This window comes from Lepisma saccharinum, chromosome 30 (assembly GCF_977018435.1).
Source record: "Lepisma saccharinum chromosome 30, izLepSacc3.1, whole genome shotgun sequence".
Taxonomy (NCBI): Eukaryota; Metazoa; Arthropoda; class Insecta; order Zygentoma; family Lepismatidae; genus Lepisma; species Lepisma saccharinum.
The window spans coordinates 4,996,969-5,009,346 of record NC_139258.1 but is presented as its reverse complement, the minus strand read 5'-3'; the positions used below and the strand labels follow the sequence as shown (position 1 = coordinate 5,009,346).

Sequence of the window (12,378 nt, the reverse complement as noted above, 5' to 3'; positions counted from 1 at the left end):
GCAATGCGTACATACAAGAAAAACCTCCAATATGTTCAATTGAATATTTATCAATCATGTGACAGTTATATGTGAATCTTCCTCTTAGAAAATATAACTATCATCTGTTTAATACTTTCTTCACACTGTACATCTCTTTCTTTTCTATGGATACATACATATATATATATCTATAATTCTTTCATTATTTTTATTTTTATATTTTATATATTTTTATATTTTTTTATATATTTTCTCGTCTAAAATATTATGTTTAGTAGGGATGGGCCAATGTGATATTTTGGCCGATACCAATAAAGTACCGATATAAAATTTACCGATACCGATCCAATATAAAATTGCAAATGGTCCTTGAAGAATGTGAATAGTTCATTGACCTCCTTAATAAAAGTTTGTTTCCAGGTGACTGCAGTGAAAGAGAAGTTGCATATTTAGACATTTACTTTTTAAAAAGGTAGGGCATGGAGATTATCCATAAAAATTAGTAAAAAATGGCAGAATTTTGCATCAAATTATATGATATTTATAAATATATCGGATCTGTAAAATAATCGAATGCCTGTCGGTCAGCCAAACTCGAAATAAAATAAATAAATAAAACCTGAGCATGTGAGTGATGTCAATAACTAACTAACTCTCTAGCCTTCTTAAACCCGAAGGTTCATGGCTGCAGCAATACAGACCTTCCATCTGTCCTTATCTTGAGCAAGATCTATATACTCTTTTCCATCCCTACCGATTTCCTTTAGGTCCATCTCAATGTTGTCCCTTCTGAATACAAATTATGTAGTTTTAAATTATGTAACCTTCTCCACTCACCTGTCTCCTCATCCCTTTTAGGTCCAAATATTTTCATATATCCAGAAAATAAAATCATGCCACATGCTAATTGATTAAATTTAATTTCATTATCCACAAAATAGATACTGTGGTAACACAGAAGTGAATACATTCAAAACAATACTAGTGCAGAAATAATTAAAATTCTCTCTCATACTTCAAAGGTCATCGGAAGTGCAAAATGCTTTGATTCTTATGAAATCACCATTTTCCATTACCACAGACATAAAATAATATTGATACAGTGATATGGGTATCAGAACAGTCCTCATTAATATGGAAAACACTTACGTAAACTTCCATTTTTCATGTATCTGTTGTACAAAACAGAAACTTACCATTCTGGTGTCATTGGAGAATGCTATTCCGGTCCACTTGTCAGTGTGAGTTGTCTGGATTGTGAATCTAATTTCGTCCTTGGCTGCCCAGTATTCCCACTTGGCATAGTACTCGCAGTTGAACTCAGCCGGGTCGCAGGTCCTCGGGACTTTCCACTGTCCACCACAGAAGCTGCCGTCTGTTCCGATCGCATTGTTTGTGGCCTGCTTATCCTCATCTGTGAAACAAAAGTAACAGTATTTGTGTATGTTACTAATCATGTCCAACTTACTTGGGCAAGTATGTTAAACAAAATAACACATAGAAATATTAAAATGTTAATTTGGCATGTTGCGGGAGAAAGAAAATGTTAAAAGATGTTCAGTATTGAAAAAAAAATAAAAGAAAGGAAAAGGAAGAAAAATGCCTTCTACCGAAAAAGTTAAACCTCTTTGCACAGAAATTAGACTAATAAAAATTTTAAAGTGTTAAGTAAAAAAGTATATAGTGTAAAGGTAAAGTTCTCCATGCACATGGCACCATCCCACGAAGGCACATTTAGTAGGCTTACCATATTTTTTTGGGTCCAACTGAAGACATTTTCGCGATCAACTCATTACTGCTGAATTTGTTTTCTTTTTACAAAAATAAATTTAAATTACTTAAAAAGCCTTAACACTTTAATGGAATATTAAACTATAAATTGTACAAGAAAAAATATTAACATTATTTTCTACAATCAATCAATTAATTTTCAAATGATTAATTGAATAATACATTTTCTGATGTTTAGGAAGCCTCTCTGTTCTAGGTAGCACTATCTGTTAGTTAACTCAGTTGCACTTTTCACTAGACATGACTTTTTTTTAAAAAAATGGCTTGTTTGTTTTAATAACATCATAAAATTCACACATTCACTGTCACTGTCGTTACACAGTTTCAAGAATTTGAATTCCTGCTGCAGGTTAACGGTAAATACACACTTTCTTTTGCACATTGCAAATGCAAAGCCCTTGTATATGGTTATAATTATCAAAAACGTGTAGACAAGTTACTTCATACGCTTGCAAGAGCCCCAAGAAGCTCACGGAAGTCCGGAAAAGGAACCACACGGAAGCTGATATGTCGAAGAAAGAAAAGGTATAATCGATCCTTATAATTGATCGATCCTTGTCAGTCAAATTCTGGTTGTGAATACCGGTAGCTATTTTCATGTTCAGATTCTCAAAACCCCAGACATTTTGCAATCCCAGACATCACCCCCGGACAGCACTAAAAAAAACAGGACTGTCTGGGATAATCCCGGACGTATGGTAAGCCTAACATTTAGGGAATATAGGGATAGGGCCCCAAACATTCTTGATCTCAGCCCCACACATTCTCAATCACCTCTTGGAGATGATGTGATCAGCACCATGCTTTGATTGATTGATTGAATTAAAATTGTTGGATGCATTTTGCACCCTTCAACATATACGGGGAAATATCCCCTTATCTAAAATTGTTATTCATAATTGGGAAAAGAGACGCGGTAGTATATAAATATGGAGAAACTAGTACAGTAGACTCGCGATTATCCAAACTAATTGGGACCGAGATTACCTCGGATAAAGATAAACTTGGATAATGTGGAGATAATGTGCTAATAGGTGGTAAATGACTAAACGACACTTAAAACTGTAAAGGTAAAAAAAGGTAAAGTGTTCCCCTGTGCATAGCACCATGCCATGAAGGCGTATAGGGGGTGTGGGGGTAACGCCCCACACTTTCTTGATCCGGTCGTGAGTGGGGGTGATGTGATCAGCATCACGCCCCTGACCGCCTTTACCCCCCAGGGTTTCCCCCAGGTACCCATGTTATTCGACGCTGGGTAGGCGCCGGGGCTGCTTCCACCGTTAGAAAAGTTCCCGGATTTGAACCGGCCGGGGATCGAACCCGGGACCTTTAGCATGGTAGTCAGACGCGTTACCGACTGAGCCACCGCGGCCACACTTAAAACTGTATAGTAATTATTTATTACTAGTACAACATAAATGAGAATATTACTTTTTCCCCTTAGAATAGGCCTACAAAGACTTAAACACCACCGTAACAATCGGATACACCGACAATGTAATGAACCGGTGCAGCGCGGACGGTGACTTGACTCCATAAACAAACAGGGGGGTGCGTTTTGAAGCACGATGTTTTACAACCACTCCCTCGGTTAACCCGGAGCTTCAGTTAATCAGGACTTGGTTAATCACGAGTGTACTGTACTCACTTTATCTGCAAAACTGTTTTTCTTTGTTCTATTAATTTCAGTGGCCACTGCCACCATCCTCATTGGAACTCGCTGTAGTGTTGTACTTTTGTTTGTAGTTCTCGGCCACCACTAGGTGCGCTGTTGTTAACTGTACGTCTGCACCCGTGTCGTCTGATGCTATTTCCTGGTGTTGACTGTTCTAGTAGGGGAATCCAGGTGTGGTGTGCCTGTCTCCTATCCATGTTCAGCTTGTGCGGGAAGTGCATTATGGCATGCGTTTACTTGAAACTTTACTACAAAGAAAAGACGCACGCCAAGCAACGGTACAGCGAGTTCCAACAAGGATGCTGGCAGTGGCCACTGGAATTAATAGAACAAAGAAGAAAAAACAGTTTTGCGGATAAAGTGAGTACTAGTTTCTCCACATTTTAAAATTCATACTTAAAATGTTATAGCAAGGGGTGTAAGAAGTGCCTTGCCAAAAGTTAAAATGCAAGGTTGCAAAGAGACCTGCACAAGACAAACACAACACATTAAAAGGTAAGGATAAACCAAAATTTCCCTCACAGACCAGCTCTTCGCAAAAGCACCATGCTTCGGCCACATTTACCCCCAAGGATTTTCCCCAGGCACCCTTGATTTGAGGCTGGGTGAGGTGAGCCCCAGAGCTGCTAAATGTGGGGACAAGGCTGGAAAAATTCCAACCTTCCATCACCCATCCTTGGAATCGAACCCAGGTCTCCCACGTGGCAGTCAGACACCCTACTGACCAGACCACTGTGGCTCTTGGTATATACTGTACTTAACTCAAGAATGAAGAACTTACAACAAAAAGATCACTCAAACATTTATGCTTAACTCATGAATTCATTGCCAACATCAATTTTCATAATTTCAAAATTTTCAGTAGTCATTTCCCCTAACTTTTACATCAAATTTTGATGCACACACTGCTTCTTTCCATCTAACATTCTAAACACAGAATGGAATATGATGCAGACGTGTGTGAACATGGTGCTGACTGAATGCTGCTTTGTCGTATCACCACGTTTAGTCAGAAATGAGTTAATGATGCTGTCATGTTCCGTACATGTTAATGTGTCACATTTCGAAGCGACATACAAGGTGTGGCTAGAAAAAAAACGGATTGATGTTGCTGTCGACAAACGGCAAGCGCGTCAAGGTCAAGCAGTGCATGAGTCTATAACGTGATATCCTGCCTATCGACTGTGTGCTTTCCCAGGGTGCGCGGCGATCAGTTCCGCTGTAGCTTGTAGATGAAGTGAACCTTACATCTGTGCTCCGTCGGAAAAATGTTAAGTGTGAAAGTGGAACAGCATATTAATTTGATGTCTCTCATGAAACTCGAAAAATCCGCCACAGAAACTTATGGTACTTACGGTTTGTTGAAGGAAGCGTACGGAGATGAGTGTTTATCACGCTCTCAATTGTTTGAGTGGTTTCAAAGGTTTAAAGAGGGACGAGAAGTGATCGCGGACGACTCGCATCCTGGATGGCGTTGCACGTCAAAAACTGAATCAAACCTTGCAAATTTTGGTGAATTGATTCGAGAGGATCGTCGCTAGAGTATTCGAGCTATTGCAAAACAACCAACATTATTACATTATGGTGCTGACGACCCTTCGTGAGCGACTAAGAAGACGACGACCTGATTTGTGGAAAAGCAAGTCATGGATTCTTCATAAGGTCAATGCTCCTGTCCACACGGCATTGTCAGTCAAGGCTCTTTTGGCCAAGCATGGGATCCCAGTGTTAGAACATCCACCCTATTCCCCAGATCTCGCTCCGTGTGACTTTTTTTTTATTCCCAAAGGTCAAATCAGCACTGAAAGGAACCAGATTTACGACTGTAGAATCTGTGAAAACAAAAGCTCCGGGGGTCATGGACATGGTTTCAGACAATGATTTCCAGCACTGCTTCCAGCAACGGAATATTCATATGGAGCGGTGTATCGATAGTTCAGGGGAGTACTTCGAAGAGGATAATGTTCGTATTGTACAAAGTAACCAATAAAAGATTTTGTAGCAACAGTCCGGTTCTTTTCTAGCCACACCTCGTATATGAATATCAAGTAGTATGAATTATGAACAATAATAAAATGTCTGTGCAAATCTTGTAGTGTATTTAAAATCCACATACATAAAACATTATTCAGTTCTCCTGAAAAGTTAATGCAAATGGACATACAACAAAATAGTATTGATCAGATTTCAACCCAGATTAGAATTCTTACCATCAAAATTAGGGGAGTTACATACAGTCTCAATACTACTTGATGATAATTTGTGTGTACTAATCTTATAAAATATAATTTTCCTGCCTCTTTTTTACAGTACTATTGCACAAAACAAAGTTTCAAAGCACACTTACCATAGAAGTTGATAGTTGTCTTGCCTCTCTGCATCCCATGGCCATGATACTTGAGCTCATCTGCCCGGTAGAAGTCTGGCACCGTCGCGTACTCCTTCTCCAAACCAGACTGTGGACGGTGGTGATACTGTCCAGGCTCCTGTCCCTTAGCCCAAATTACATGCATTAAATCATTCTCTATGGAATGGTCTGTGGGTTCCGTAGCTGAAAAATAAACAGTGTTTTGATCAATAACAAATAATGGAACCCGATTTGATTGTAAGAATTATTATCACGAATATTATAAAATCATACAAGAAACTTTCATTATCTTGCAACATTTTAATTTTTGATATAAAACACAAAACACATAAACAGCATGATACAAGACACTTTAAAGTGTCTTTAAATCATGCTGTTTGTCTTTTGTGTTCTTCTAAGCAAGAATGTTGCCAGCACATGACATAACAAGTTTTTTAATATAATATTTTTATTTTTGTTATTTACAGGGTTTTTACCAAAATAACATATCCATAATTCTTGACTATTTCATGTATTTTCTTGACCTTTTTTTTTTCATTTTTCTTAACATTTATTTATACGATCCCTACTTGCGTAAAGTTGGTATGTAAATTTGGAAATTAGAAATTAAGAAAATAAATACCGGGTGTCCCAGAAGTCTTTCCCTGATTACAAACTTTATTCATATCCGCTATATGCAAGGTAGAGATGTGAAAGTGGTGCCAAAATGTTGGAAAACTAACCAAGTTTTTTTGTTACAGGTTTGAGTAACGTGGCTGTAGTGTAGCAGTGTCAGTGCCCAGAAAACCGGAAATGTTCACAAATCAGAAAAAAAGCTCAGCATGTCCTCTGGTATCAAGAGACCCCGTCACCAATAACAGTGCAGAGGAACTTTCAAATGTACAGAATTCTTTTGTCTAGAATATCTGCCATCAATAAGTTGGTATTTAAAAAATGGAATTTATCTTCATTCCCAAATCCTGTCAAGTACAAGAAACATTGTATGGAAAGATGCCACCCGATGTCAAGAGCATTCATTCAGGATTCCTTGGCACTGACACTGCTACACTACAGCCACATTACTGAAACCTGCAACAAATAAACTTGATTAGTTTTCCAACATTTTGACACCACTTTCACATCTCTACATGACATATAGCGGATATGAATAAAGTTTGTAACCAGGGAAAGACTTCTGGGACACCCGGTATTTACTTTCCTTAATTTCTAATTTCCAAATTTACATACCAACTTTACATTTAGCCCTCACTTTTCCAAACAGGAAATATCTAGAAACATCTGAGGAATGCCTTGTCAGACATTGCCGAGCTTCCTTGATCGCTTCGTTGCAAACAGGTGTAAACAATTGCAATCCAGGAAGAGACTACAGGTAACTGATTCGGCATTATTAGGAAATTCGATCGGGATAAATATCTGGGAGGACGGGATGAGAGAGCTTTTACGAGCATTACAGAGAAAGAGGCAGAAGTACGATTCAAGGAAGAACGTGTTGTCGTGACTCAGACTTTTTGTACAGTCACGACCATGACGACTCTTCGCAGAACATCAACTACTAGAATTATTTTCCTGTAGTTTACGGTTATTACAAGCATAAGAAAACAGTTTTTCTTTGTGACGTTTCAGGAGAACACACGCTCCTTTCATCAGACATATATTTTCATTTTGACTAAAGATACAGTTATAACAATGGTTAGCAATTTTTAAACAAAAAGAATCTGTTATATAATGGATGTTGTCAGTTACATTGTTGTAATATAGCAACTTAACTGTGAAAAAAGCAGTCTGTTTTATTTTTATTTCAGTTTTTTTATGAATCCAAAATATCATCAGGTAATTCAAATTCATCATTGTTTTCACAAAGTCTCTTGATGTTTTCTGTTACATTAAATTTTAAAGATGGTGGCTTACTCCATTTGTGAAAAAGAAAACTCCATACTGGATCTATGTTACCATTTTCATTATTTAATTTATTCCAGTGTTCTTCTGCAATGAACGAAGCTTCCCAGACATTCAACTCTGTGTTTCCCGTTAATCTTTTTAAAACCCTTCTCTTTTTAATCAAATGCTTCTCTTCGATGATATGAGTTGACAAACCTGTTCTTGGGTTTAGATTTATAATGTCCAAATCGTGTTCGTGCCATCTTATTGCCATTTTCCTTGCTGTTTGTCCCACATATTCCTTTGAACATGAACAACTTATATATTCCTGTGGTTTCCACATCTGGTAGAGAGTTTCTCATTTTTAATTCATTAAATGTACATTCCAAACTTCTTGGTGATTTAAAAACAATTTTGAAATTAAAACTTCTAAAAATTTTTGCAATTTTATGTGAGAATCCCTTGTGGAATGGAATGCACACAAATTTCTTTTCAACAGATTTTTCATCTTTGTCTGTATTTCTCTTTTCCTTTAGTTTTCTTGCAACTTGTTTTTTGATTTGGTTTATTCTGTTAGTGTGAAAGCCATTTTCTTTTGCTATATTAAAGAGCCTTTCTTCTTCATTTTTGACATCCTCATTATTAGAACATAGTCTTTATGCTCTCAGGAAAAAATTTAAAAATATGTTATCCATTGTTATACGCGAATGTTCTGATTCGTAAACTACAGGAAAATAATTCTATAATGCAAGCAATGCGTACATACAAGAAAAACTATCAACTACTAGACAGACAGGTATACCGTTTTCCATTAGCCATGTTGATCCAGTCCTTAGGGGTTTAAAACTCAAGCGTTGTGTTTTGCCATTCATTTCTATGTTAGTCACCTCTTGCATATCAAAGCCAAGCTCTACATGAACGACGTGTGCACCATTATAGGGGATGAGTGATGAACTGAGCTACGACCCTCAACCGATCCCAGTTCCTCTTGGGGAACGTAAGGATTTCAACCTTACATATTACTGCCTCCCATCACTCAACCAAACACACACACACAAATATCTTAACAATATAAAGGGCCTGTGGGATTCCAGTGTATCCAAATATTCTAATTCAATTAAATAAAATGATGTGTATATATATATATATATATATATATATATATATATACATAATTTAAGGTGGGGAGTTTACATTTGCCATTTCACATACTCGAAATACATCTGCAAACACAAGTCACATATGTTACGGGATATATTAATCTACGAAAAATTGTTAATTGTATAAGAATTTCAACATCAAATTTACCTAATCAACTTCAATATATCTTATATTGCAATAATCTTCCATATGTCCGACGAACTGTTCTGTAAAAGACACTAACAAAGTAGATGAATTGAGAGAATTCTGTTTCACTTTTTGCCCAGCTTTCTTTTCCTTCCTTGATAATAATAAAAGCTAAACTGTGAAAAACTTCCCTCAGGAAATTCAATGGGATTTGGATTAATAAAAGTTGCAATTTCCGTAGCCAATAATTCATGTATAATTCCCGGCGAGTAGCCACCCTGGTGCTATATCTCTTACCTTTCAACTTTTTCCTGAACAGTATTGTAGTGACTCCATCCTTCTCAAATCCTAGAGCTGCTGTTAAATCATTTTTGCCTCCCCAGAATGTATCAAATCTTGGAGTGGACCTATGGGAAAATCAAAGACTTGTGTCACAATACTTTCTACTTATCAAAGTTTTATAAAAGTGAGTACAACAAAATGCAACATGACAGTTAATGTATAGTTTATACGGCAACAAAAATTCTGTATGCTAAGTAATAAACAGAAACTACTTTCGAATTTATAACCAAAGTTTTACATATTTTTGTGATGGTAATTGAATACAGTTATTTTCAATTTTAGAAAAAGCTTGTTGGATATTTCTGAATAATGAACATACTTGGAGGAAGAGTTTTGAGGTTTCTTGTTATAAGAATGTTATTGTCTTATTGGGACTAGACCTACAGTTGTAATGTGTAATCCGAACGAATCACTGTGTGCCTCAACCATGTATCGAACCCAAGACACATTTATTATGAGGCGATGACAGAATCGATGCAGTGGTTAAAAATTGTAGATGCGGAAACTATTATTGTTTTTGGCCTAATTTGAAATAAAAGACCAGCATTTATTTTCCCGTAGATTTGACCCTTCAGATGTTATGTTATTTGTGCTTTCACACACTCGCATGCATAGTTCAGATTCGCTGCATAAAATTATTAATTATATAATAAACATGAGAAGGGGATGCTTAATCATATTATCCAGGGCCTATCACTGCCAATTTTAGTAGAAACGGCACTGATTAAAAAAACAAGTCACTCCCGGTTAATAACGGAATGACATTCTCGATATTCTGAGCCCTCTGTTAAGTCAAATTGCATCCTAAAAAGATAGTAGCATAATATGCAAATAAAAAGGTTTTCAGAATCAATGGCGGCTGTGCTGTAGGGTTGGGTTTATTTTTGTACATTAGAAAGAAACTTAAAATATTTCAATGAGCTTTTGCTTTAATTTCTGAAATATCATAATGTTTCATTATCCAAAGACCACAAACACATATCATCAATATTAATAAATGTAATAAGTGATTTTTCTCACTGCTTAAATTGATTGGTATTCCTGGCACATACTTGGTTATAAACACAACTGTTTCTGTCTTCATCAGGTGAGATAACAAAGATGCGATGTTAGGATGGTCACAGACTAGTTCTGGTTCTTCTCTGTATTTTCTTCTTCTTTTCCTCCATTTTTTTTCTTCCCATAACAGTTTTAGGTTTAAGTGAAGGTGAAAGCAATTTCAGTACATTAAGGTGAAGAGTGAGTTTCGCAACAGGTGTGCATTTATTTCAAATATCTTCAGAATGGGCAGTGCTACTAAAAATAAACCTGGTGTACAAGAAAGTATGAATTTCTTCCCATGTTGCAAGTGGGAGCGATTTTTAAATTTGATGATTGGGCTACATATCATGTTTGAAAAATATAATGAATAAGAATTTTCAGAATCCCATGTATTCCTTATGGAGAAAGAAATGCAACATCTTTAAGTTACCGCTAATGAAATGCACACTTCGACTTTTCTGCCTGCTAATCAAATCTTCAACCTGTCCTCCTTCTGTTCATGTGTTTTTCTGTACCATCTGAAGTTTGATATTCCCGAAAGAAGAAGTAAAATAATAGTATTTGGTATGGTCAATAAATAACTGGATAAATGCTGTGAAAAAAGCGAAAATAAAGTGACAGAGCGATGAAACTTACGGAATATGTAGGCCAGGCTGGGGTATGCCACATGTCTGCGAGATGAGTTCCAGACCACGTCGCTAGGTGGCAGCACTGGCAGGGAAGGGAGGTTGCGTATGTGCAATTTTCCTCATGGCATTCACAGTGTCAGGTGTCACAAAGGAGGTCCAGCAATCCGTGATACAGTTTTTGACGGCAGAAGGCAACACCACAGTGAAGGTGTTCATGAACAATAGTGTATGCTGTACCGTGACTAATGCAGAGTTCGGTTGCAATCTGGTTCAAACTAATCCCCCGACACTCCCGTATGAGGTCATCAATGGCAGAAAAGGACTCATCCGTAATGGCATACTCCCCTGCGTTGTTGAGGCACCTGATACTGTGAACGCCATGACTCACCTCACTGAATGACTGGCGCCTTGGAACAAATTGCACATACACAACCTCCCTTCCCTGCCAGTGCTGCCACCTAGCGATGTGGTCTGGAACTAGTCTCGCAGACATGTGGGGCGTACCCCAGCCTGGCCTACATATCCCATACCTTCCATCGCTCTGTCATTTTATTTCGCTTTTGTACGGCATTAATCCAGTCATTTATTGACCATACCAAATACTACATTAAGCATAATGCTAGCTTTTCTCCCCTCCTACAACCTCGTGTCTCTCTGGACACAAACTGTTCTCCTGTCCTTAACTTTATTTTCTTCTGATGTTAGATTTACTTACCTATCACGAGTGTAATAATCCCAAATACGACTTGCTGTTCCATTGGCCATTCCAATCACAATGTCAGTGCAGTCCATTGGGTTGAAATCATGTCGAGGGGCGTATGGATACAGAGTTGAAGCAGAGTTACCTGAAAACAGAAATTATACTTCATGTTTGGGGAATAAAAGACACAGTTGTAGAATGAATATATGTAAGCGAATTACTGACTTCTTCCATGAAACTTACTTGTAGAGGTTCCAGCTCTATGTACCGGAGCTGTAATTACCGGAAGCCAGCCCAACAGTGAAGCAATGTGTTTCCAAGTAGATGGTGACAAGTAAGTTTCATGGGAAAAGTTAGTAATTCGCTTACGCATATTTATTAAAAATGAAACATTAGAAGAAAGTAGTCTTGAAAAACAGAATATTATGATTGTGGTATTTTTTAAATAAAGAGATACTTATATATGGAACGAAAAACTTTACAAGAATATTTGTATAAATACTGAAGTTAACTTACAGATACAGCTTTCACTTCATTAAACAAAGGAGATGTACAGAGTGGTCACAAAGTCCCATTACCCCCTATCACATGTCCACATCATCATAGATGGTCGCATTGTATTAATGTGAAATCATGGCAGATGACAACTCGGAGGTAGTGTGACTATTCGTTATGATTTAGTCCA

At 37.2% G+C, this 12,378-nt stretch overlaps 1 protein-coding gene across 3 annotated transcripts in view; it reads right to left on the bottom strand.

The window, feature by feature from the left end:
• nahoda (DOMON-like domain-containing protein nahoda) overlaps positions 1 to 12,378 on the bottom strand; it is a 309,215-nt gene that overhangs the window by 25,417 nt on the left and 271,420 nt on the right. For all 3 annotated transcript variants that reach the window (XM_083115355.1, XM_083115356.1, XM_083115357.1), the window contains 4 exons: positions 11,709 to 11,838; positions 9,279 to 9,388; positions 5,796 to 5,999; positions 1,179 to 1,396 (listed from right to left, as the gene is read on the bottom strand). In XM_083115355.1, the coding sequence (XP_082971481.1) occupies positions 1,179 to 1,396; positions 5,796 to 5,999; positions 9,279 to 9,388; positions 11,709 to 11,838 (662 nt within the window). The remainder of the gene's footprint in view (positions 1 to 1,178; positions 1,397 to 5,795; positions 6,000 to 9,278; positions 9,389 to 11,708; positions 11,839 to 12,378) is intronic.